Source organism: Rhineura floridana, chromosome 3, assembly GCF_030035675.1.
Source record: "Rhineura floridana isolate rRhiFlo1 chromosome 3, rRhiFlo1.hap2, whole genome shotgun sequence".
Classification (NCBI taxonomy): Eukaryota; Metazoa; Chordata; class Lepidosauria; order Squamata; family Rhineuridae; genus Rhineura; species Rhineura floridana.
The window spans coordinates 118,616,462-118,640,197 of NC_084482.1; the positions used below are offsets into that span (position 1 = coordinate 118,616,462).

Consider the following 23,736-nt stretch of genomic DNA (forward strand, 5'->3'; position numbering starts at 1 on the left):
TTTAACTCCTGGGGAGGTTGCACTGAAACTGCTATTAAAAGAAAAGGGAAAAAAGCCTTTGTTTTAGCAGTGTCTTGCTGCTTACGAGTTGCTTTGAAGTCCCGACATCACTGGGACAAGAGGTGATTGACAGGTGAGCAGCCTTGCCCACCTGGCCAGTTTGGCCCACAAACTGATCCTGATAAGGATCTAGCCCATGGCAACAAAATGGTTCCCCACCAATGGTCTAGTAAGACCATTAGATTATTTTTATTCAGGACATAAACGGATAAAAGCTAAGAATAGGTTATTTAAAGGGTAATCAAGGGGGCAAGAATGTAAAAAAAAAAGTTGCTTTAGAAATACCTGCATCTTTCTGGAGAATCCTCTCTGTCTTTCCTCCGGAACTTGCTGATGGTGTCATCAATTGTGCTCCCGATTTTATCACTCAGCTCACCTAGTTTATCACTGAACGGAAATCCGCCTTTGTTTTTATCCCATTCTTCATCCCACTTTGACTTGGGCTCAGTATCATACCTTTCACCTAAATAACATAAGCAGAGAATAAGGGGGGGGGAGAGAAAAAGATTAAACCTAAATGTCACTAATTCTTGAAAACAGACCTTTACCCCAACAGTTTTCAAAACAAACACTATTACCAAGAGAGCAATATTATCGCCAAGGGAGAGCATGCAAAGCCAACAATTAATTGGCAAAAAATGCAATCAAAAGATGTTAGTTATGACAACTACCAACTGTAATGCAGGACACAGCACATCAGAATAGAACCAGACATTGTAGGAGCAGCATAAAAGAATTCCTTCACCCAAATAAATGAAACCTGGCTATATGCAGGGGTGTAGTCGTCCAGGGTCTGGGGTGTGTGTGTTGTAGACCTGTTACTTTTTGGGGAGCAGGGTCCCAGCCAGGTCCCTATGTATGAGCCAATCAGCATGAAAAGAGAGTATGTTAGCCATGGAGAAGTCTTTGTCTTTTTATGCTGATTGGAGCCAGAGTGAAAGGAGGTGAGTCAGCCACTGAGAAGACTCTTCTCAGTAGCTAACACACAGCCTCCCCTTTCATGCGGATTGGCTCCCAGGGACGTCTGTTGTAGTGGAGTGTGGACTTGCAAGACAACAGGATGAGCAAGGGAGACAAGGGAAAGTGGTAAAGTGTGTGTGGCTGTGAGGGGGCATGGTGTGACTATCATGAAGGGACCCTGCACTTCTGAATTTGCCACTATGCTACTGGCTATATGAACAACTTGTGAGAAATGAAGCTCATCTGTTTTATAAATGTTCACTATTCCACTCCTGATCAGGCTGCTACAGGAAACTGGAAACCTTTCACAGACTGTATGTGTTTCAAACCTCATAAATGCAAGAAGCTGTACCAAACCTTGCAAGACAAGTGTGAAAACTTATATTGATTTTAAAGGCTCTTCAAAAACTATTAAGGAAAATGCAGCATCTCATCCCCTTATGTGCTGGTTAGGACTCCTTAATTTCTCAACACACTGTATCACCACCAAACACTTGCCACCTAAACAAAGTTTGCTTCATAATGTCAGAGAACCAGCAACTCCAAGTAGCTGTTAACTACAAGTAGGCGGCAGCTTTGCTCAGCTGTTTTAAACCAGGGCTGTGGAGTCAGTACGCCAAACCTTCGACTCCGACTCCTCTATTTTTCTACTGTCCGACTCCGACTCCACCCAAAATTGCTTCCAACTCCACAGCCCTGGAAAGGGCTGTAAATGTCTTTTTAAATTGGAAGCTCTCGTAGGAGCATTTTTATCACTGCCGGAATATGCACTAATCTTGGCATCACAGCATTTGTCTTCATCTGGGTCCTGTGTCATACACTGATACATCTTGAGTTATGATGAAATGCTCAAATACAGCTCACTTCATGGGAAGCTTCTTTGACATTTTGAAAAATATTTTAAAAAATTTGTCAATCAAAATTTATTTTGAATCTGGAGTCGGAACATTTCTCTGCCTCAGACTCCACCCAAAATTGCTCCCGCCTCTGCCTCCACGACTCCGCCTCAGACTCCATAGCCCTGTTTTAAACAGTGTCTCAAGTGATTAGGTCTGAATTCCATTCTGGAATTTAAATCTTCAATGTATCTTCAGATGTTTGGTTTTTTCCTTTTAAAAAAAGATCGTAACAGCTAATATACTGAAGGTTTAACACTTTCTCATTACATCAGCCTACACCCACTTGCCAGCCCCCCTATTTTTATATCCTTTACTATATTAAAGTTTGTTTTAAATTAGGTTCTATTTTAAAAGATTGGGAAAGATTCCAAGTGTTTCTCCTCCCCACAGTAAAGATTTTTCAACATGATCTTTCACTGTTGCTCTTTGTAGCTGGAAAGCAAGCTTTTGTGTGATGGGACTGAGCCACACAGAGGCAGCTCCCACAGTTTAATGGTAAATATAAGCATCAGGCCTGAGGGGGACCTATTTAAAAAGTGTTTGATTAGAATGTAAGACAAACATTATCTGCAGTTTTGAGATCAATACCCTTCCACACACAATAGTGAATAATTCTAGCCCCTTTTTTTATTTATATATATATATATATATATATATATAAAAGAATTCCCTCTCTTTAAATATTACACAGGTGCCATCTTGGCACCTACTGAAGACTTTTCTCTTTCAACAAGCCTTTTAAGTAGAGACCTTATCCCTGTCTGCATCTGTGTTAGAATTGCTTTTTAAGATTTTTTAAAGCTTCTTTTTAAAAAAATGTTTTTAAATATGTTTTGTTTTAATATATTTTAAAGTCTGTTTTTAATATGTTTTAGAGTGTTCTTAGTGTTTTTGTTTGCCGTCATGGGTGGGATATAAATTCAATTATTATTAACAAAAACAATAACAACAAGAACAATGTATGTCACAACTAGGAAATATCCACATGGCCAGCCTGCCTATATGATTGTCATATTCACAGAGACATCTGAGCCACATAGGAGAGCATCAAGGATAAATGGTCCCTTGAGTGGGTGGTGGTAGGAGACAGCTTCGTTTGCTGTCTAAAGTGATCAAAATTATTAAGAGTCCAAAGCTAATCACTGTGTTGATACAAACAAGCTGTGTTATCAGAGAATCCAAGGCGCTTATCTTTCTCTGACCAGTTGTAAGCATTTTGAAAGGAATCTTAATGCAAACCTCTTCCACTATATACTTACTATCTCCTCTATGTTATGGAGAAAGTTTATTTACTTATACATAACTTAAAGCTCATTTACTCACTCTTCACTCAAAAGGTTTTCGGTCAATAAAAACAAGACAGCCCCTGCTCTCAGGCTTACAATCCAAAAGACACAACACAAAAGGAAAAAGAGATATGGAGAGAGAAGGAAAAAAGCAAGCTCAGGCACCGCTTCTTAAAGTTACCAAGTTTCTAGAAGGACCAGCTTGGGTAGAAACAATTCACAGAGAGGGGGAGCCAAAAAGAGCCAGTCTGTCAGTGAAGCTGATGTAGTAGCCCTGCTTCCCTTTTTCCCGTCTTGTGATGAAATTGCAGTTTGTTAATTTCCTCCCACTATTTAGTCATATAAAGATCTACTACATTCAAATAATGGCCTCTATGTATATAGATGATGGCTCCCATGTATTTGTAAAAGAACATTTATTCCTTATAGCATACCCACAAAGCCAAGCAAACAACACAATATGCCAATTACTGATCACAGTGCTGTACTCACTGTATCTGAAACCTCCAACACTATCTGAAGAAACCCCAATGTATTTATCTTTGTTTTTCTTTGCCTTTTTCCTCTCTTCACGAAGTCTGTCATCGTCCTGGGCAAATTCTACCATTTCTTTCACTTTCTGGCGTATATTTATACCTTGGTCTTTGCCATTCTCATCTGCATGAATGCATAAAAAAGAAGCTATTAGGTAACACCAGTTAACCACAAGCATTAAGTATCCTGGAGAAGTTTAGATATAAAATGAACACAAAATATTCTAAGATTATAGTATTCCAAAGCAATTCTCTGTAATGAGTGAACACAACAATTGTTTATAACCAAAATTTCATCGTAAGCATTTGAAAGCAATTGATAAACCTTTTTAACTAATGCTGATCTATTAAAAATATTAGTTAAAAAAGATTTAAAAACATGATGCTTGGCAACATATTTTCTGCCAATTTCAACCCATTTAAAGCAACCTTCTCTCTTAACCTTTTTGGGAAGGCAGTTTTTTTTAAGCTAATTGCTAGATTTCTGTCTTGCTTCAAAACTGTGTTTTTAAAATGCTGTCAGCTTGAGTGCACGACAAACTAAAATTTGCTTCACTTCTCTAAGCCTCGTTCTTATTCAGAACACACACTGGTCTTGCTGCCTTTCCACTGTAAATATTATTTGGTGGGAGGAAAAACCCCCCAGCTTCAAACAGATGTGTATGTTTTGGAGCTCTAACCTTTTCTTCCCATATGATTAAAGCTATTCCTTTACACACACCACAGGGGACCAGTCTCTAGTGCATATTTTAATATAAACCCGAACACTCATGTTGTGTTGGTTCTGTTGTTATTAGCCAGTCTTTTCTGCAAGTTCTTGTCTTCACTAATTAATACTCTAGGGTCCCACGTCTTGGATTCTGCACTCTTCACACAACCGGCAACAGTCACATTCTAATTAGAGAGGGGAAGCTTCTAAGCTGGTTCAGGTGACTGACAACTCCAACTACTGTTTTAATTTGCGTATAAGATTTTTCTATCGCTCACCTACAAAGTGGTAATTTTCCAGGGATCGCAAATCATAAATGTGTTCTCTGGCACTTGTAACAACACGCTCTGATCCATTCCTTATGAGGTAAGATAGGAGCAGCAGAGACTATAAAAATACAAAGCACCTTATGATTGCATGAACAAAAGCCATCAGTATTTTTAACTGCAATAAAAAAGCCTAAATGTACAAAAATTAGTAAACAAAAGCAGGATTTGTTCCTATTTGAATAAGCCAGGTATAAGCCTATTGCTCTTTAAAGCAAGAACCACCCATTATACAGTGTACAAATTTAAAACTGCATTTACTCACTAAGATAAAAAAAACCGCGAAGAACATTAAATCATAAGTTATTTGCCTGAAGAATGTCTGTTCTCCAGGAGGGGAAAAATTATGGTTAAGGCAATTTAAGAAGAAAAAAACACCATGAACTCAACAGAATGAAACAATTTTCTTTTGTGTCTCTCTTTTTTGCAATTGCCTTATTCCCCAGTGTTTTTCCATTTAAAAGCAATTTTAATGGCAATTTATCTATGTAGCTTTCTGCAGGAAATGTGTTGATGTATGAAACTCAGTATTTTCGGGTAAATTTAAACAAACTTCAAAACAAAAATAAGTTGAAAAGTATTTTAATTTTGTGAACTTCCTGCAACTTCCAGGTTTCCCCCTTCTTTTTAAATCATGTCTAAATAAGTTATTCTAATGCCAGCAGAAGCATGTTTATAAATGGCAATGAACTGAAAGCCAGCAGATAAATTCCAAGAATCCTTAACAACATATAAATAATATATATGATAGCATTAAAATTAATTTATATTATGCTTCAAGGAAAACAATTACTGTAAGGCAAAACCTACAAAAAATGCCTACAAAAAGGGTGTGGGGGAGGAACCTTGCCTTAGAATTAATTTTGTTCTATATATAAGATTTTCAATGTAAAGGCCTTTTTCAGGACATAGAAAGCATAGTATGGTGATGCATATGTTAAATTTAATTACAAATACAGCTAAAAGAACACATAGAAACTAATAGTTTGTGGTGAACAAATATCAGATCCTCTCTCCAGTTAGACACATTATATAATTAATAAAGTTGCACATTTGTGAGGAGGCCAGTACAATGTGTGAAAGGTATTGGTGGTAAATGTATGTGCCCATTCCCAAATTGCTTCAAATGTATGTTCACTTTCAAAAAAGACATAATAAATATCAAAATGTGGGTCTCACTAGTAGGCCAGTAAGAGAGTTATTTACTAGTTTTAAAAAATCATATTACTGATGATCCTCTATTCAGCGTTTAATGTGGTAATAAAAATAAAAATTTTCATTCACTTAAGAGCCTTTTCAGAGAAAAACCAAGAAAACCCTTGTTTATCAACAGAGGCTTCTTCTCTAAAAACATACACAGAAAAATCAACTTGATTAAAATCAAGCTTGTACTAATTGCACACAGAGGATCTGAAAAGCTATGAAGTTTAGCATGGATATTATGTTAATGACAGCACAAAACTATTAATGGAACACTCATAACATTAAAACATTCAGTATGAGCAATATTTAGAACAAAATTAAACCTTGAAAAGGCTCATAAAAAGTCATTTCATATACATACTTTATAAACTCTCCGCCAGTTCTTTTTGTTGTCTTTCAGCATTCGTGTCCAAAGCATGTTCATAAGTTCTGGAAACTGTTCATACATAAAGGTGGCCCTAAAAAGAAAAGAAAAGGATTTTCTGTTTTCTGGAAAGATCTGTTAGGACCTGCATTTGACAGCAGATGGCAGACTTGCTCTAAACTAAAGTTTCATTTCACATACAGTATATAGAACTCCTGACATTTGTGTAGAAGAATTTCAGATATAGAATTACTCAGTAGATTAGCAATGCTGATAAGTTCCCCCCACCCCAACGACGGAAATAATGAAGAACTAGGAGCTCCTTGTTATCTTAGTCTATCATGCCATTCATTTGCCCTTTGTGAGAAAGTGTTGTTTATGTAGGAGCCTCAACTTCCTAATTTTGTATTTCTGAAAAATGCTTTGCTAGACACTTACCCAAAGGAAATCTTATATCCTATAAGTGATAACACTTCGTGAAAATAGTTTTTAATAAACCGTTGTTTGTGGCCATCATTGTGAGTATCATTAATACATATCTCTCCATCTCATTTATTCTTCAGAAGTGGTAAAGCAGGAACATTTTTTATATATTTCTGTATAGAGATGTACCTTTCTTCACCGCTGAGTCAAATTATCACTTACTTGGCAATCTCTCCCATGAGTTGCCCTGAAGGTCCCCATGGATCATCGTTTGTTGCTTCTCGAACCTTAGACTCAATTTCTGAATAATTCATAACCACATTGGTGCTGTAAAGAACAGAATTAAAGACATGCACTAAGATTAGCATCAATACTGACAAACACATGAAAACTTAATAATGACACTAGTGGATACCTTAATGAGATACCTCTACAGGGTGGGAAAGAAAACATCTTTAGTGAAGGAGCTACCCTGAGGACACTATAGCACTTTTAACTATCTTTAAGAAGGTTTTACTATTCTATTAGCCTTCCAGAATATAGATCAGAGACTAGGGATTATGTTAGACTTGGAACCAGTCCACTAAAAATGGCTTTTGGTCAAATTAAAAGTGAAACTGAACTGCTAAAGAGAACAGGAGCATCACCAACCATTGTTATTTTGCGCACACGAGCACACACACACATTTTTGCTCTATTTGGTTAAAACCTCTAGATTTTAATCTAATGAAAGATGTGTACTTTTTCAAACCACCCAATAATGAAAATGAAACAGTAGGGCTTATTGTAGCAAATGCCAACACAACTGCAAGAACTGGAGTAGAGGTACCAAGTATTACAACCTCAGAAAGGTGGGACAACATGGCAAAACCCATATGACTCCTGCCTTCAGGAAAAATAATATTAACTATCATCTACAGCAGCCTTTCCCAACCAGTGTGCCTCCAGATGTTGTTGGACCACAACTCCCATCAGCCTCAGGCATTGGCAATGCTGGCTGAGGCTGATGGGAGTTGTGGTCCAATAACATCTGGAGGCACACTGGTTGGGAAATGCTGATCTATAGATTCAAATCATGATTGTAGGGATTGATAAAGAAATGCAAGAAACAAAAATAAAAGGTTTAGTATCAACTATATTTAGTACCTTATAGCTGATACAAAACCTTTTATTTTTCCTGTATGTCTACATAAATCCTTATGGGGAAGACTTGGCTAATTAATATACCTTTAACATTTTCAAACACACCTGGAAACACAGACTCATCCCCAAAGATTATGCTGCATAGGGTAGGAAACTAAAAGAATGAAAGAGAGAATTGCCACAAGAGAATTTCAAAATGAGGGTCACTTTGGAGCTGCTGAGTCTAAAACAAGAGGTATCTCCCAACTCTAGGAAGAGGAAAACACGCACATTTATTTCTCTACGCTAAAAACTGTCAGAGTGACAAGAAACTGAGATGTGCTTTCAGATAAGTCTTATTACTGGGAAAGTGGCAGTATTTTTTCCATTTACATTACACACAAGAATACATGCAATGTTGTATATCATATGCTTTTCTCAGTCCTCTCAAAGCTTTCCCATGTATAATGTGCCCTTTATAGACATATGCGATAGACAAGAGGAAAGAGACTCTATAGATTATAGTTATTTATTTTATGATATGAAAAAATATGCAAAGGCAAGGTTTCCTGGATCCTCCCACCCAGAGGAAGAGCCTTCAGTGAAAGTTCTGTCAGTGCTGGGTGAAGAAATTACTATGCTGTTTGAGAACATTTTGCTACCAATCTTGAAACTCTAGTTGTTGCAGGATATATCTAGAAGACCTTGGTAATTACTAGCCAATCTCCCACATTTTCTATTCTTCCACTCAAGCTTTAGCAGGTAGTTGTGGCTCACATCCAGACATTCCTTATTTCCAGTAGCGGCCAGAGGGCAGTACGGGTAGGGCTATGTAGTTCTCCCAGCTTCCCAACACCAGGCACTGCTGCCGCTTTCCAAAAGGGGAAAGGGCGAGGCGCAGTAGGCTTTATACAATGTGCGACAGCAGAGCCAATCTAATGTTCCTGTGGCTGTGTGCCACACTGAGCTCCCTGAGCATTGTCCCACACCCTCTTGGTAAGTGGCAGCAATGTGCAGCGTTGGGAAGCCAGGACCGTAATACAGCCCCACCCATGCCGCCCACTGAATGGTACTGCTTATTCCATTTCAACAAAGCTTCAGGCCAGTTTGTAGTCACAGACAGCCTTGGTTGGCCTAATATTGGTATTTCTGGATCTTTCAGCAACGTTTGATACCATCACTCAATTTTTATTTTACTGTCATTGGGGGGGAACTGGTAGGTACCACCTCACGGTTCCTATGAGGTCTTAATTTTCAGTGAACAAAAGTTGAATCCAAGGAAGTCAATAGTGGATTCCCACAAAATTCAGTGTTTGTACTGGTTCTGGATCAATAACACTCTCCCTAAATGGGCAGGTTTGTAGTGAGGTGTGTTCCTGGAATCAACCCTACTGCTAGATGCTAGGTGTTGTGGGGATATCAACTATGTTTGACAAACCAGATGTAACTCTGGAAACTGAATCCAAATAGGACAGAAGTATGCTGGTGGCAAGAATCCAGAGGTTTTTTGAACAGATGTTGGAGATGTTAATGCTAACTACATTTGCAGGCAGGGAATCTTCCTACGTTCACTCTTATGGTCCTCATGAACAACCTGGTGATGGCTGTGGCCAATAGTAAGGTTTAGTCAGCAACATCCAATACCTAGCGATGACCCTTCCAAAGGATCTTGGTACAACCATCCATTTCTTTATAGCTGAGGGTTAACTACTGCAGTGTATTCTACATGGGACTTGAAAATTGTTAGTCTTCAAATTGTGCCAAATGCTGTCCACTTCTTGGCAGTTGAAGGAAGACATAATAATATATATATATATGAAGGATTTCACGGCCTGCATTAATCAGTGGATGTCTTGCCCCCTATGGGTACTCCATATACCCCCATGTTAAAATAAGCTAGGAATGCAATTAACAGGGTCCCTCCTGTGAGAGATTAAAACAGTTGCCAGACAGAGAAGACAACTCATTTTTGTGATGGCTTTAAGTTTGCAGAAAACATTCCAAGGTAAAATCTGCCAACATCCCCCCTCCCCAACACACAATCACCTCATTAGGAAGAAATATGAGAAGTTTTTATTTCAACAGTTATTTTGGGGGTTATTTTAGGACCATTTTATTAGGGCTGGTTTACTGATATATAATGTTTAATTTCCTGACATTATCATTTGGTTTAATTTAATTTTATTGATGTTTGCACATGCTTTGTAAGGATTGTAGAGATAAGCAGCAACAGAACTTTTGTTTTTAAATTATAGTTTTAATAGCTAGAAATCCTTGAAGCCAAAGGCTGAAATTCAGTTCTACCCATTCCATGCCTAAAGAACATGTAACCTACAAGGTTGAATTAAGGCCAGTCAACAAATAAAAACCATTATGTATAGCTGCAATTAGAACTGTATTTATTCACTTTACTATCATCTCATGAAAACATACAGTTCAAGCCTAAGGTTCTGCAATCCCCTTTTACTAGAGACACATATTAACCTAATGCTGTTTTTAATTCCTAATCATATGGAATTGGTTTTCAAGACAGGCTTCTGAGGTTTTGTAGCTTTCCGCGCACTAGTTAGTTTCTTTGTCCAATGTAAGGAATACCTGTGGAGCAAATGGGAAAGGTTCTGTTTTTACAACCTTCCCCCAAGTTCTTGCTTGAAGGGCTGGAGGAAAATACTAAGATGAAGTGTTTCCCTTATTTCTCCATGTTAAAAGCTCAAGATTGCAAGTCATGAAAGAAAGAAAAGCCACAAACATCCATTAACACACACGCAAATCAGTTCAGTTAGGAGCAATTAAAAAGTTCAGGAGTAAAGCAATCTCTGAGGAAGTTAAAGGAGGAGATTGGAGAAAGTTAGAACAATTTTTGTTGTTATGTGCCTTCAAGTCAATTACAACTTATTATGACCCTATGAATCAGCGACCTCCAATAGCAACTGTCGTGAACCACCCTGTTCAGATCTTGTAAGTTCAGGTCTGTGGTTCCTTTACCATCTCTTGTTTGGCCTTCCTCTTACGCAACCCAAAACTACAAGTTATAAACAGCATTAAGTAGGGCAACACACTCAATTATTGAATCCATCCTGCTATAAAAAACATTGTTCTCAGTAAAACAGGAGAAAGTACTCATAAATTCCAAGAAGAGATCTAGCATTCCATAACAAAATCTTCAGCTGCATTTCATTCACTAAACATAAACCGGGGGGGGGGGAGAGAAGGCTGTGTAGTTTGGCCACGTTCCAGGTCATTTAAAAATAACTATTTCAAAAAAGGTGGAAATCTAGTTTTATACTTCCTTTCCCATGTTTTCTATGGCCCTCAATCCATGCCCTACCCATGATTCCTATGACCTTTAAAGCAGAACTTTTTTTACTTCCAGATGTGAAGGGGGAAAGTGACTGGTTTGATTGCTAAGATGTCCTGTGATTGATATAAATTTTATATCTGTGGACACTTTCAGACACCAGGGGGAGCTCTCTGGTTAGTTTATTCTGGGCCTCTTCCAAGGAATCCTGTTGGACTTCGTGGACAGAATTCTTTGCAAAAATGGACTGGCTACACAATTGGTGGATTGACAAACGGACTGACGTATTATGCTTAAAGCCTTCTGTAATCCAAGACATTGTCTGGCAGGGACCAGCCTGTTATTTTGAAACCTAAGCAATTAGAATCTTTGTCATGGACCATCAAAAAAAGATGTTGACCAAAAACAAAAACCTAGACAAAACTCGCTTCCAACTCCATTACTTTTTCAGCCCAAATGGAGGCAAAATCACTGTGGTATAGCTATAACTAAAAGAGAAGTTTGAGATAGGTGGAAGTTTTCATATTTATTTTCACCAGCTTCTTTTGTGAGACCAACATGAAATAGGTTCCATAAAACCTATGGGGGGTTGGACTTGATGGCCTTACAGGCCCCTTCCAACTCTACTATTCTATGATTCTATGAACCCACAACACCTAGTGAACTAGTTACCTAGAATTTGTATAGGATTCACACATCTGTTTTGTCTGCCTTATATAACATATGAAGTATATGACAAGACCACAGAGAGAATTTGAGTCAAGTTTATAGATAGATTTCTGATAAACAAATCAGAGTGCCCTGCTGTTTGGTTGAAAACTTGCACAGAGTAGCTAATTTGGCGTAACCAGCCTAACTCAATCATCAGCATTTAAAGTATATACCAGAGCCACATAGAAATTTTCAACTAAAGGCTCTTTATTTCTGTACCAAGAATGTCTGGTTCTTGCCAGAATAGTTGAATATCTAGTATTTTAAAAGGTTCCTCTTTTTTGCTACTTTCCCTGTATAAGTCTATGACTGACTACTAAAGTCTGAAAAACTTTTATATCATGTAAATATCTGCCCACTAAAGTGTTTCTCTTTTTTCCAGAAAAAGTTTCAAAAGTTATAACACAGTACCCATATACAAATATTCAAAAAATTTCCTTGACTGTGGTTTTCTTTAAAAGTATATAAACTGAAAGGTGAGCAGACAAGCTACTACAGATTTCCAGTGATATTTCCAGAGAGCTTCAGAATAATTTTTGAGTACTGAAGTGTTCACACACACACCCCTTCTTGCTCACCTGAAAATGACCTCCAGCCAGGTCAGGCTTGGAAACACATTTTCCTCATATGTAGTTCTGTCCCTAATCTCTTAAAATTTAGTCTTGACTACTGTTCACTTCCTTACAAAACTGTCTCCTTTCTCTTCAAGGGGCATACCTTCTGACAGGAAAAGCAACCTGTGAAGCACCATGCATCACTCTCATCTATACTGCCCTGGGGCATCATTTCCTTGGGGAAATAAAGTAAACATAAGAATCAATATCAGAGGTGATAAAAGTATATTGTAGTGTATATACTCAATTCACTCTCCGTTTCAAGAGTTCAGGGGCTCTCTTTCTCACACACACGTGCGCGCATTTGCGCGCGCGCCCATGTGTGTGTGTGACAGTGAGAGTGAGAGAGAGATCATCTGCACTATACATTTAAAACACTATTATGTTACTTTAAACAGTTATGGCTTCCCCCAAAGCATCCTGGGAACTGAAGTTCCTGTATTCCCCTGAGAGCTACAGTTCCCAGAGTTCCCTGGGAAGAGGTATTGATTGTTAAACTACTGAGAATTGTAGCTCTGTGAGGGGAATGGGGATGTCCTCACAATTCTCAACACCCTTCACAGTTCCCAGGAACTTTGGAGGAAGCCATGATTGTTTAAAGTGGCATAATAGTGCTTAAAATGTACAGTGCAGATGGGGCCAGAGAGAGAAATCTTCCTAACCTTTACGATTCCTGATCTACTCAGAGCAACCTCATGACTGAGGGACACCTATTGTTATAATTGCAAAACATGTACTCAAAGCCACCACAGGGGGTCAATTGCATGGTGTATTAAGAGTACCTCTAGGGTTTTCTGAGGCAGTTTGTCTTCAAAGAGCTTATCATACAACTCTCTTAAAACAAACACTGAAGTGGAATGTATCCCGTGGCTGAAAACCATTACATTAATGTGAGGGAAATAGCAGCACTTTTTTAGTTCCCAGCAAAACAATAGGTCTGGGGAGAAAGAACAGTTTTAAATGTTGTGAGGTGCAACTGTGATAATGAAGCATGAGATTATACATCGTTCTGGATAACAGGGCTTCCCCTGAAGACTCATGCATGAGGACTGTCTTCAAGGGCATGTGCATTCTGCACTTCTTGCCACATTCAGGATTTGCCTAAGAAACACCCTTTTGAAAAATGAGCTCAACTGATAGAGTCCACTAGAAGGGGAAAGTGATAGGCCTCAGAAACACCCATGTGAATATAAATACTTGCCAGACACTATTCTGGCACTATATACAGTCTCCAGTCACTTCAATGCGACTCCTCAAGGCAGATAAAAATAAATGTTTTTGAATTACAAATACCTGAATATTAGACACCATCTGAGTTATCTTTTCGGTGCCTACTGAAGACCTTTCTCTTTCAACAAGCCTTTTAAGTAGAGACCTTATCCCAGTTTGCGTCTGTGTTGGAACTGCTTTTTAAGGTGTCTTTAAAGCTTTTTTAAAAAAATATTTTTCAAGATGTTTTGTTTTTAGTATATTTTAAATTTTTTAAAGATGTTTTAGAGTATTTTTAGTGTTTTGTTTGCTGCCCTGGGCTCCTCTGGGAGGAACGGCGGGTTATAAAAAAACAAACCCACTTATCCAGAGTTGCCCTCTTTTGAATGGAAGGGCTCCTTCTGTTTGTGCCAGCACTCTGCTCGAGCAGAGGCCAATCCCCACATACTGTTTCAGAGGGTCCCCATACCCCCTGAACAGCTTTTGAGAGGAGGCACAAGGAGAAGGAGCAGCTGGTGGAAATCCCTTCCATCCAGCAGCACATTGTGTGAGTTTGTCTCAATCCAATCCATTGTCTCTTTAAACAATATCCTGAACTGACATTAAATCTGAATTTAATGAAAATATATTAAAGCCTATACTTGTAATCTCTTAAAACTGAACCATGGCACCAAGATTGAGTTAATGGGTGTGTTTCTATACAGAAAATAACTTGGGGTGAAACAAGACTTTGGAAATGTTAAGCATTATAAATACCACACTGTATTTATACTTATGAGTGACCTGTCCAGCAAATATCATTTTGTAGTCAGGTGAGGGCAGACATCTGGGGTCTATTTTGTTTTTACTACAACCCTGAAGTCCATGGACTGGAGCCAGATGAAAATAGTGGCTGAGAGAGGTAGAAACAATTATCTACTACACCCCATGAGTCACACACTCCTTACACAAATCTACATGTGAGTTAACTACAGAACAGGGTTTATAACAGGTCAATCCAGATAAAAATGCATTTTTATTTTTGCTATTATTAAACAGAAACTCTTGCTGATCTACGGCAAATCATCTTGTGATCTACCAGTAGATCTCAATTTTATGCCCTCCAACTAGCTGAGCTCTGCTATGGGTTCAATTAGTACTATTTAATAGGCCTATATCAAACATGTGTAGGCCTGGTCAAGATAGCCTGACATACTCCAAGTATGTGTGAAGGTTATGCTTACACTTTCAGGTAGCAAATATATGAGTGGGATACGCATATCATGGTTAGTTTGGATGTTGACAAGTCAGAATTTGCTTAAACTGTAAGGAATCGCACAGAAAGTATTATGTGTGAGGGAAAGGTCAAGAGAATGATTTTTGGGGGGAGGGATATTCAAGCCAATGGTTATAGGGCATTAGGGAAGCAGGATAAATATTATGGGTTTGTTCAATATCTTAGAGAGACTGTCTTTCATTCAGACGCTTACAAAAACATTTTATGTGCTACCACACTTATAAGCAGCAGCTAAAGGAACAATGTGACGGTGAGGTCATCAGCCAATTTTTGGTAGAACAAAGGGAAGTTCTAATGTAAAGAGAAAAAAACGGTATCAAAAGGAGGAAGAGAACAAGTGGAAAGCAAGCAAATGAGAACATCTGATACAATTAGCTTTGGCTGTATCAACTGAAGACAAGACTTCCCTGGACAACAGACTGTTCCACTGGTGAAGTCTTGCCTCTGAAACACCAGAACATTTCAAGATTCACTTCCGTCTGAAGCTCAGAGGACTGTCCATCCTCCTTAGCTTATGATGTAATTTTGGTTGCAGTGAGCCATCTCTTACAGGTAATTATACCCCCTGTTGTGGTTGAAGGCTTATGGACATTGGATTTAAATTGCTTATTGGTTTTAAATTGCTTATTACAAACCAGTGCAAATGCCTTGTGGCATTTGCATTGGTTTGTAACAAATAAAACTGAGTTGTATCTTTCCCTTTTGTGGTCTGGATTTCTGTTCTGGGCACTTACATCCAAGTAATTGTGCATAAAATCTGATTTTATGTTCCATTTTGTTCATACTTGGAACATTTTTAACCCACCCTTCAACACAATGGCTCCCAGGGCAGGGTACAACACACAAGTACATTAAAATCAGTTAAAACTATCAAAACTATAAATCAACATGACTACATAGCAGCTAAAATGACATTAAGACTTAAGCAGAGAGAAGGCACACTAACCTGAAAATGGATTTAAGACACCCTCACTAAAGTTTTCAATCTTATTTACATCAATAATCCTTCTAGTATTAGGAGAAACTGGAAAGTCCAGGCTAGCATTTTAGGTATGCAGAAAGACAAAGTTTAGGAGATTAATATTAACAATGCCTCAGTGCTAGTGCAGGCATAAGATCTTTAATGGTTGTGTCACATGCCCTATCTAACCCTGTAAGAACCAGCTGTAAGATACAGCTGAAACATATTTCTAATAGTTTATTTTAAAATATAGTTGAAAATTATTGGATTGAACAAAGCTAATTACAAACATTTCTGAAGCCTCTGAAATGGCTGGGGAAACAAGCTGTGGAAATGGGAAGCATGGTTACAGACAAACGTTATATTGTCTAAACTTATATAGTATAAAACAGTTATGGGAGTGTTCATGCTTGGAACTTCTATTGAACAGGTATATTACATTTTTGTTAGCCTTTCATGCTATTTTGTAAAAAAGCTGCATTAAGAATTAAACAGCTTCTATAATACATTTTGCTTGTCTTTTACCATCCAGGAATGCAGACAACAGTTATAGTTTTAAGTGTGCACTTAACATGTTTATATATTTCAGTACTTCCAGGTTTGGGCTATGAATTGCAAATGCTGGATAGTAACAAGAGAAAATAGTAACTGATATATCACTTGTTTATTACAGTAATGGGGCACCAAAACAGCAGGGTGGAGAGCTTCCTACCTAAATGCTTTGCAATATTAAGACAGCATTTACCTGAAAAGGCCGGATATTCTCACAATTCCTTAAGAACCATTTTCAGCATTTAATATTTCAGTTCTTAAAATTCTTCAAACACTGAAACTGCATTTTCAAACAAGTATAGTATATAAAACATGGAAAGATTTGTTTTAAATCAAAATCAAGGTTTGCATTTTATTAACTTTCATCAACTCAACTGATTACAAGGTATTACACAGTTGATGTTATACACAGATATAAGCATATAATGAAAAATATATTCAAAGCACATCAAGCTCTGGAAATGCTATTTTTAAAATGTAGTCCAATGCAAGGGTGGGCAAAAGATAGATTAGGATTTAGGATCTACTGAGAGGTTATCAGAAGCAGACCAGCAAGGATTTCCAACTCCCAAACATTTGAAGGGAAACAAAATACTCTCCCTTTCCCCATTATACTGCTAACATGAAGAAAGGGTGTGTGAGAGACTAGAAATGGATTTTTGTGTGGAAGAATTGGGCTCCATTCAATTTTTGTACTAAAAAAATACTAGCCTCAGAAATCTTTAATTCTGTCTGTCTGTCTTTTGTACCTGGCTCTGGTTGAGGGATCTCTGTGTTCTAGTAAAAAATAAAGTGGATTTAGCAGGCCTGAAGTCTGCCCTCCTCTACTCTAATGTAGGGGGAAAGTGTATCCTTACTAGTTTTTAAAAATCTTTTAATGGGTTAAAGTTTTTCCTTCCTACTGGGCTAAGAAACTCATCCCAAATTTTAGATGGTCTATTCCGGTCATTAACTTGCTTACATGCATGGATGGTGTTACTGTCCTCCCACCCACGTTCTTCTAAACCATCTCCACCTGTCGACAAGAATATTTTTTCATTTGCTATGAAAATAACTTATGTAATATTCTCCAGCTGAGCCTGAAATGTCTTCAACAGAGCATTTAATCAGTAACACAAGAAACTTGGGCTTAGGAACTCCAGCACTGTTTATGAGCCACTAGAGGCCAGCAAACCATGTGAGAAATATTAACATCAACAAAAAAGTAAAGTTCTGTCATTTAGCTGTTTTCTATCTCCTATTAACTGATTGTCATGGCACACACACACACACACTGCAAACCAGGAAATTATAAAATCATAAAAAGTGGTAGAAACGAATCTTAACAGCTATAACAACATAACAGCAGATTCATAAACAGCAGCACTTCTGCTTCATTTCTTTTTAAAGAATGTACAAGGAGGAGGAGTGTGTGCGTCATCATATAAGACAAACAAACAAACAAAAGCCAGAGCCTTGAAGCTGGACAGTAACATCTGTGCCTTTCATCTGTATTCAGAATTTAAATTTAGCTTCAGGACACACTAACATCACAGGGGCATCATTGATGTATTTCCTGTGTTCACATATAAAACATGCACCTGTCTTCATGCAGTAAGAGAAATGCACCAGAGGGAGAGGTTACTGCATATGGTTGCTCCAGGAACTTTCATCTTTTCCTCTCATCAATAACAGCAACAGGCAGCTGGAGCAGCAGTCTACAATTCTAGTTGCTATGGCAAGTGTTCAATTGCCCTATGAAGAGCATGAGAGGAAACCTAGCCTTGTTCTCCAGCTTTGAAGCACAGCACAACATAGCTACACAGAAGATACCCTCCTTCTTCAGGTTCAAATTGTTTCCAAGGGCCTCAACAATCAAGCAAAAAAACAAGTATCTGCTTACCACCCCAGCTCCAAGGTTGGAACTTGACAGAGGGGCAGAGATTACCCCCACAGTTGTACTGAGATGCCAGTGCCCTCCAAGTACTTCTGAAGCCAAGAACAACTGTGAAGATGATCCATAACCCTCTCTCCTATTCTAAATGTGATGCCTCATGAGGAGGAACATCATGAGATCAGACACAAAGAGTGAAGTCTGGCAACAAAAAAGGTTTTTTCACCCTTGGTTTGGCTATTAAAAATATTGCCCAAAAATATTGACTCATTGGCTAGAGACCTGGATTGAAAGAAAGTAAGGCATGAGAGAGGAGGAGTTCAGCCACCATCTTTCACGAGCCCCTTTTACTGTCAAAGACAAACAGGCACTTTGCACAGAAACAGGAAAAGTACCATACATGAATTCATGCATCTAGTCTCATTTTAATTACCTCTGTAAAGGTGAAATATTGCTCCACCTGCTGACCAGTGTGATGAGTAGCATGTATGTCAGTAGTCAAAGCCAGTCAGAAGTAATGGGCACCGACAGAACTACAAGCCACATCAATAGGCATCTGTCTCAGAATCTGACTGATCACTGAACCTGTTTTGGTATGGGTGCATAAGAAGAAGAGGACAGGAGGGCTACTATACAAACTTTGAGTGGAATGCAGAAGATTCACTATCATAAGAGCTTTAAAAGAGTAATGTTTTTTGATAATCCTAATATTTACAGCCTGTACTTCAAGGCTGGACCAAAACATCAATCCATTTGGCACATCAGATATTTACAATAAATCCTTAATGGCTACAAAAAAGCCAATGGGTCCTTGACCTTCTTGAACTCATCATCAGCACCTCCAAGAGGTCAACTGTGCAAGATTTGGCAGGAAATCTCCGTTGCAGGTGATGCCTAGAAATCCAGATTTTTCTGCATGCCAATACCTCTAATAATAGAAATACACATATTAAACAGAGGTGAATTAGATGCTTTCATAGGCCTAGGTGTCTTCACAGACTATTGCCTCAATACTCCACTCTACCCTGTCATACTGATATTGTGCAGCATATGTAGGCTGGAATAGACACCTTATTCTGTCTAGAAATGTATATCCAGTTATGAGGAATAATGCATTTTGTATTGTATGTAAAGTCATATAAATATTGCATTTGCCATCAATCCTGCATTAATCAGCAGTAGTGAAAGTAGTGATGCCAGTAGCCTCAGAACTCCAAGACAAGAGGAATGTTGCATCTCAATCACTGAGATCTGATGGAGCACTCTTAGTGGTTCCTCATGCCCAAGTTTCAATTCGCCTCCACCAGGGACCCTGCCTTTAGTGTGGCAGGCTCTGCCCTGTGGAACTCCCTACCAAGAGAGATTTGGCAGGAACCACCCCTTTCTTTCAGACATCTCCTGAAAACTGAACTTTTTAAATAGGCCTTTTAATTTTCTTTTCCAACCAATGCAGTACTTATGGATGCTTTTATTATTGTTTAATGATTTGTTTGTTTTTAATTCTATTATGTTTTTGTATGTTGTAATGCCACCTTGATATACTTTTATGAAAAGTGTAGCTTATAGTTTAATAAATAAAAATTAATAAATAGTTCAAGCACCAATTGCTTAATCTATACCAGTGGTGGGGAAGTGTTTCAAGCCCAGCGACCCAGTTCTTTATCTCCTCCACCCACTGCAGGCCAACTTTGGCAGGTGTGTATGATCATCCACCTGACAAAGTTCAAATAAGGTCACTGTAGTGCAACCTCCTTTGAAGACATGCTCCCAGTGCCAATCAAAGAAGGTTTCCTTTAACCGGCAATCAGCTGATGGTAGAGACAGCCTCTCTGAAGTGTCTGCAGAGAGCAAAAGGCTCCTAAAACTGGAGCATTTTCCCTTTTGCAGAGAAAACAGCTTGTAATCAAACATTTAAAGATGAAGTGTTTTTTTCTTTTGAAAGCAACTTACAAAGCCACTTTCACAGCACTTTCCAAGCACCCATGTCAGGGCTTAGAAAGCGCCAAGCACAGGACTTGCAAAGTGCTTTGCTAAACATTTCCCAAACACCCAACTATCAGCTGGCTTGTTGGGTTGCTATGCAAGGGGCTTTACAGTACTATTGACCAAGATCTGCCTTTACCTGCTCCACATTTGACATAATATATGACAACAGGTGTAGGGGCAGATAGGTGTGGCTTGGCTGAAACAATCTTGCTGGCCAAATAGGGAGGCCTTGTGGGCAAACAGTTCCCCAACCCTGCCCTACACTCTTAAAAGTTTTCATCTCCCCTGTCATACTTCCCCTGGGCCATGACAAAATCAGCTGGCTTGCTCCATCCTAAAGCCAACAGGCTTATGTAGAGTATAAACAGTTGGATGGAAAACCTTAAAACGAACAAATGGTATCTGAAATAAATACATGTGGCACCTTCCCTGTGCACAGTTTTAGGCTTGCACCCCCACCCCAAACACACAAATCCTTTCTTGAAGGATAGGGACCCTCTAAGCTGAATCATAGCATGAGGAGCCAGAAGAAAAAAATCAGCACCAATCCATGCAAGTGACAATTCCCCCTCCCCCACCATATATATATGGCTGTTTGGATCACAGCCAACATCCTTGGAAGCAGTATATCATCCATGCTCAAATACCTGATGAAAGAGAGGTTGTTTCTGGCTGTTCAGACCAGTTTTTATGGAAGGGACTACAAATTTGGTATGAACTAGGTTATTGCGACAGTGTCTCCGTGGTCTGCCCAATGCAAACTAACCGGGTTTTCACATAATGCTAAGTCATCAATTGTTTAGCCTAACTATGGTTTGTAGAACATTTATGGAACTATGGAGTGTGTGAACCCATCCCAGCAAACTAACCATGGTTTTTCTGCCAACAGACCACAATGCAAAGCCATGATTTGTTGTTGATTTGCCCATACTATGGTTTGGTATTATGCCTGAACTCAACAGCCTTGTTTAGCCATGGTTTGTTTGGCCACCTCATCCCAGATACTTGTCAAGCTACAAAGATGTGAGGCAAGAAGAGCTGGAAAACCACCCAAGCTTTGGGAAAAAAAACAAGCTGTGGTTTATTTGCTTATCTGTGAGAGGACTCGAGGTTTGTTGAACCAAGCACGGCTTAGTGTTACGTGCGAATGCAGCCATGGAGTTTTTCCTTGTGATCCTGCAAGCACAGGGATCATATGGAGGAATAAAAACCCAATCGATATACATGTACATACTGGCTCTTCAGCAACACTGTGAAGACTGCAACTTGGAATTTTAAATGTTATTCTTAACTATCCAAAAACGCCCCCTAGTAAGTGTGCTGTCAAGTATTTCTGCTTGCCACCAAGCCAAGAAATACCCAGTAATATTACAGTACTAAAATACCAAAGAATCATCCCTTCTGGCCAACAATGCCACTTTCAGCCAACACTGTTAGAATCCAATTTTTCATTTCCATCTTTGGAAGTAACAGTTCGATAATTTATGTGGCAGATGTGCAAGACAAATTGAAGAGAAAGAGATAGGCCAAGAAAAACATCCTGATGTCTACAACTGAGTTATGACTTGGGGGAGAAAGGAACTATAAAAGCTATTTCCTGCTCCTCACAACTTTTGTGGTTAAAAAAGTACCAAGAAAATAAGATAGCCCATTATTCAGAACCCCCCTTTCTAAGCTTTCAGAACAGCTGAAAACTGAGATCATAGATTTCATTCTGGTTTCAGCCCACAGTGCTAGAAACTCTCCGTTAAGAGCTTCCCTTCTAAGCTGAGTGTTCAGGTTATGAAACCAGCCTCTCTGCTTCTACATTTATCAGAATGGTTTAGAGAAGTTTGAAAGATTAAATATGAAGGTGCGATCTTCTGGATAGCCCTTTGATTAAAGCTGTTATTTTTTTTGGCAGAGAACTTTAAATGCCACAAAGAGCTTGCTTCCTGTATCGAAAGGGAGGAAGTTGCCTCCTGCTGGTAAGATTTTAAAAGTTATTTGGTGGAGGGGAGAAAATCCCATCAGATTGATCTTTCCTATCCATTGTAGCTCATTTTCACCAATGAATAGAGAATGAACATAGGACAAGAATGTGAACTTTGTCCTTTTAGCACTTTAGCTCCTTTAATTCTTTTCCTTTCAAGCCTCCATCTTCTCATTCACGGTTTTTGTCACTTTAGCCTTAAGTACAACCATGAATTATATTTCAAGGCATATTCTTGTGGAGCATTCTGCATCAGGTGAAGTAACAAATTTTAAAGGAAAAGTATACTGTAGCACCTCAGAGACTAAATGATTCATTGCAGCAGGACATTTCACAGCCAAGGGCCCACACCGAGTCTGCAGTAACTTGTCAGAAAGTGGGACACTGGGTTTTAAAGCAAAGTGCATACTTCATGTTACTGGTCTAGCGAAGGGGTTCTGATCAGGTAGGCTGTACCCTGTCTATGCATACTTTGCAATGTATACTCTGCAATTAAAGAGACAAATATCAAAGTAATCCTATGTGCTGAGGAAAGCTGAATTCTGCAAGTACAGTAAGTTACAAAAATTCAGCCTTTTTATCTTTTCATGCCAGTGATAAGAATGCCAAGGAGCCTTTAGCAAAGATACCATACAACCTACACTTCTGCCACTGTGGTCTAGATAAGGTTAAGGACCTGCACCATTATCTGTTCAATTGTTTGCTGACACAAGGCATGAGAGAAAAATATTTTGCTGATCTGTTAAAAATCAGATAATTGGTTAATGTTTCAGATTTCAATTTGACAATTACATTAATGAGAAGAGTAGCCACATTTTTAATGACACAAGCCAAAGTACTAACAAAATTTTACAAGGAAAAGACAGTACTGAAGAACTTTCAGTGTCTCAGGTATGTTTTATTTTGGTATGTTTCATTACAGCCAATACCTACAAATTAAAATTAGGAACTGGTATGATAAGACACTTACACTTCGGCAAACAGGTGGTTGAACTGGTTTGTATCATTTGAAGGTTAAATACCAAATTTAAATTAAGTTTTTATTGACTGCGCTCAATTTTGTTTTATTTTTCATTGTTTTTATGTATTATACCGAGATAAACACAACAAAACCTCTAAGTTATGTCCACTGTTTTATTCACTATTGCAATGACTGGTGGTGGTAAGTAATTTGAACTGGTTGATTAGTTTCAGCAAGCAGCCCAAACATATCTTCATAATTGCATAGTTTATCCCATATCCTCTTTTCTAATGCTTTTATGTAATCGAATTGGAACATTATGTACTTCTACTTTATCTTGAATAAAAAATTAAAATATATAAAAAAATTGCATAGGATAGATTTTTTTAATATATTGCAACTAAACCTGCCCCACTGCCACATTCTGTAATTTTTTTT

General features: G+C 38.4%; 1 protein-coding gene across 3 annotated transcripts in view; it reads right to left on the reverse strand.

Moving 5' to 3' along the window:
* The window catches only part of CLINT1 (clathrin interactor 1), a 127,794-nt gene that overhangs the window by 50,579 nt on the left and 53,479 nt on the right, over positions 1–23,736 (reverse strand). The window contains exons 1-6 of one of the 3 annotated variants that reach the window (XM_061617498.1): positions 17,468–17,485; positions 6,986–7,090; positions 6,338–6,434; positions 4,726–4,834; positions 3,698–3,862; positions 346–523 (exon numbers count right to left, since the gene is read on the reverse strand). In XM_061617498.1, the coding sequence (XP_061473482.1) occupies positions 346–523; positions 3,698–3,862; positions 4,726–4,834; positions 6,338–6,434; positions 6,986–7,077 (641 nt within the window). In that variant the 5' untranslated portion in view covers positions 7,078–7,090; positions 17,468–17,485. Of the gene's footprint in view, positions 1–345; positions 524–3,697; positions 3,863–4,725; positions 4,835–6,337; positions 6,435–6,985; positions 7,091–15,939; positions 16,084–17,467; positions 17,486–23,736 lie in introns of those variants that run through there. The other 2 variants (XM_061617497.1, XM_061617495.1) reach the window with 2 other exon arrangements.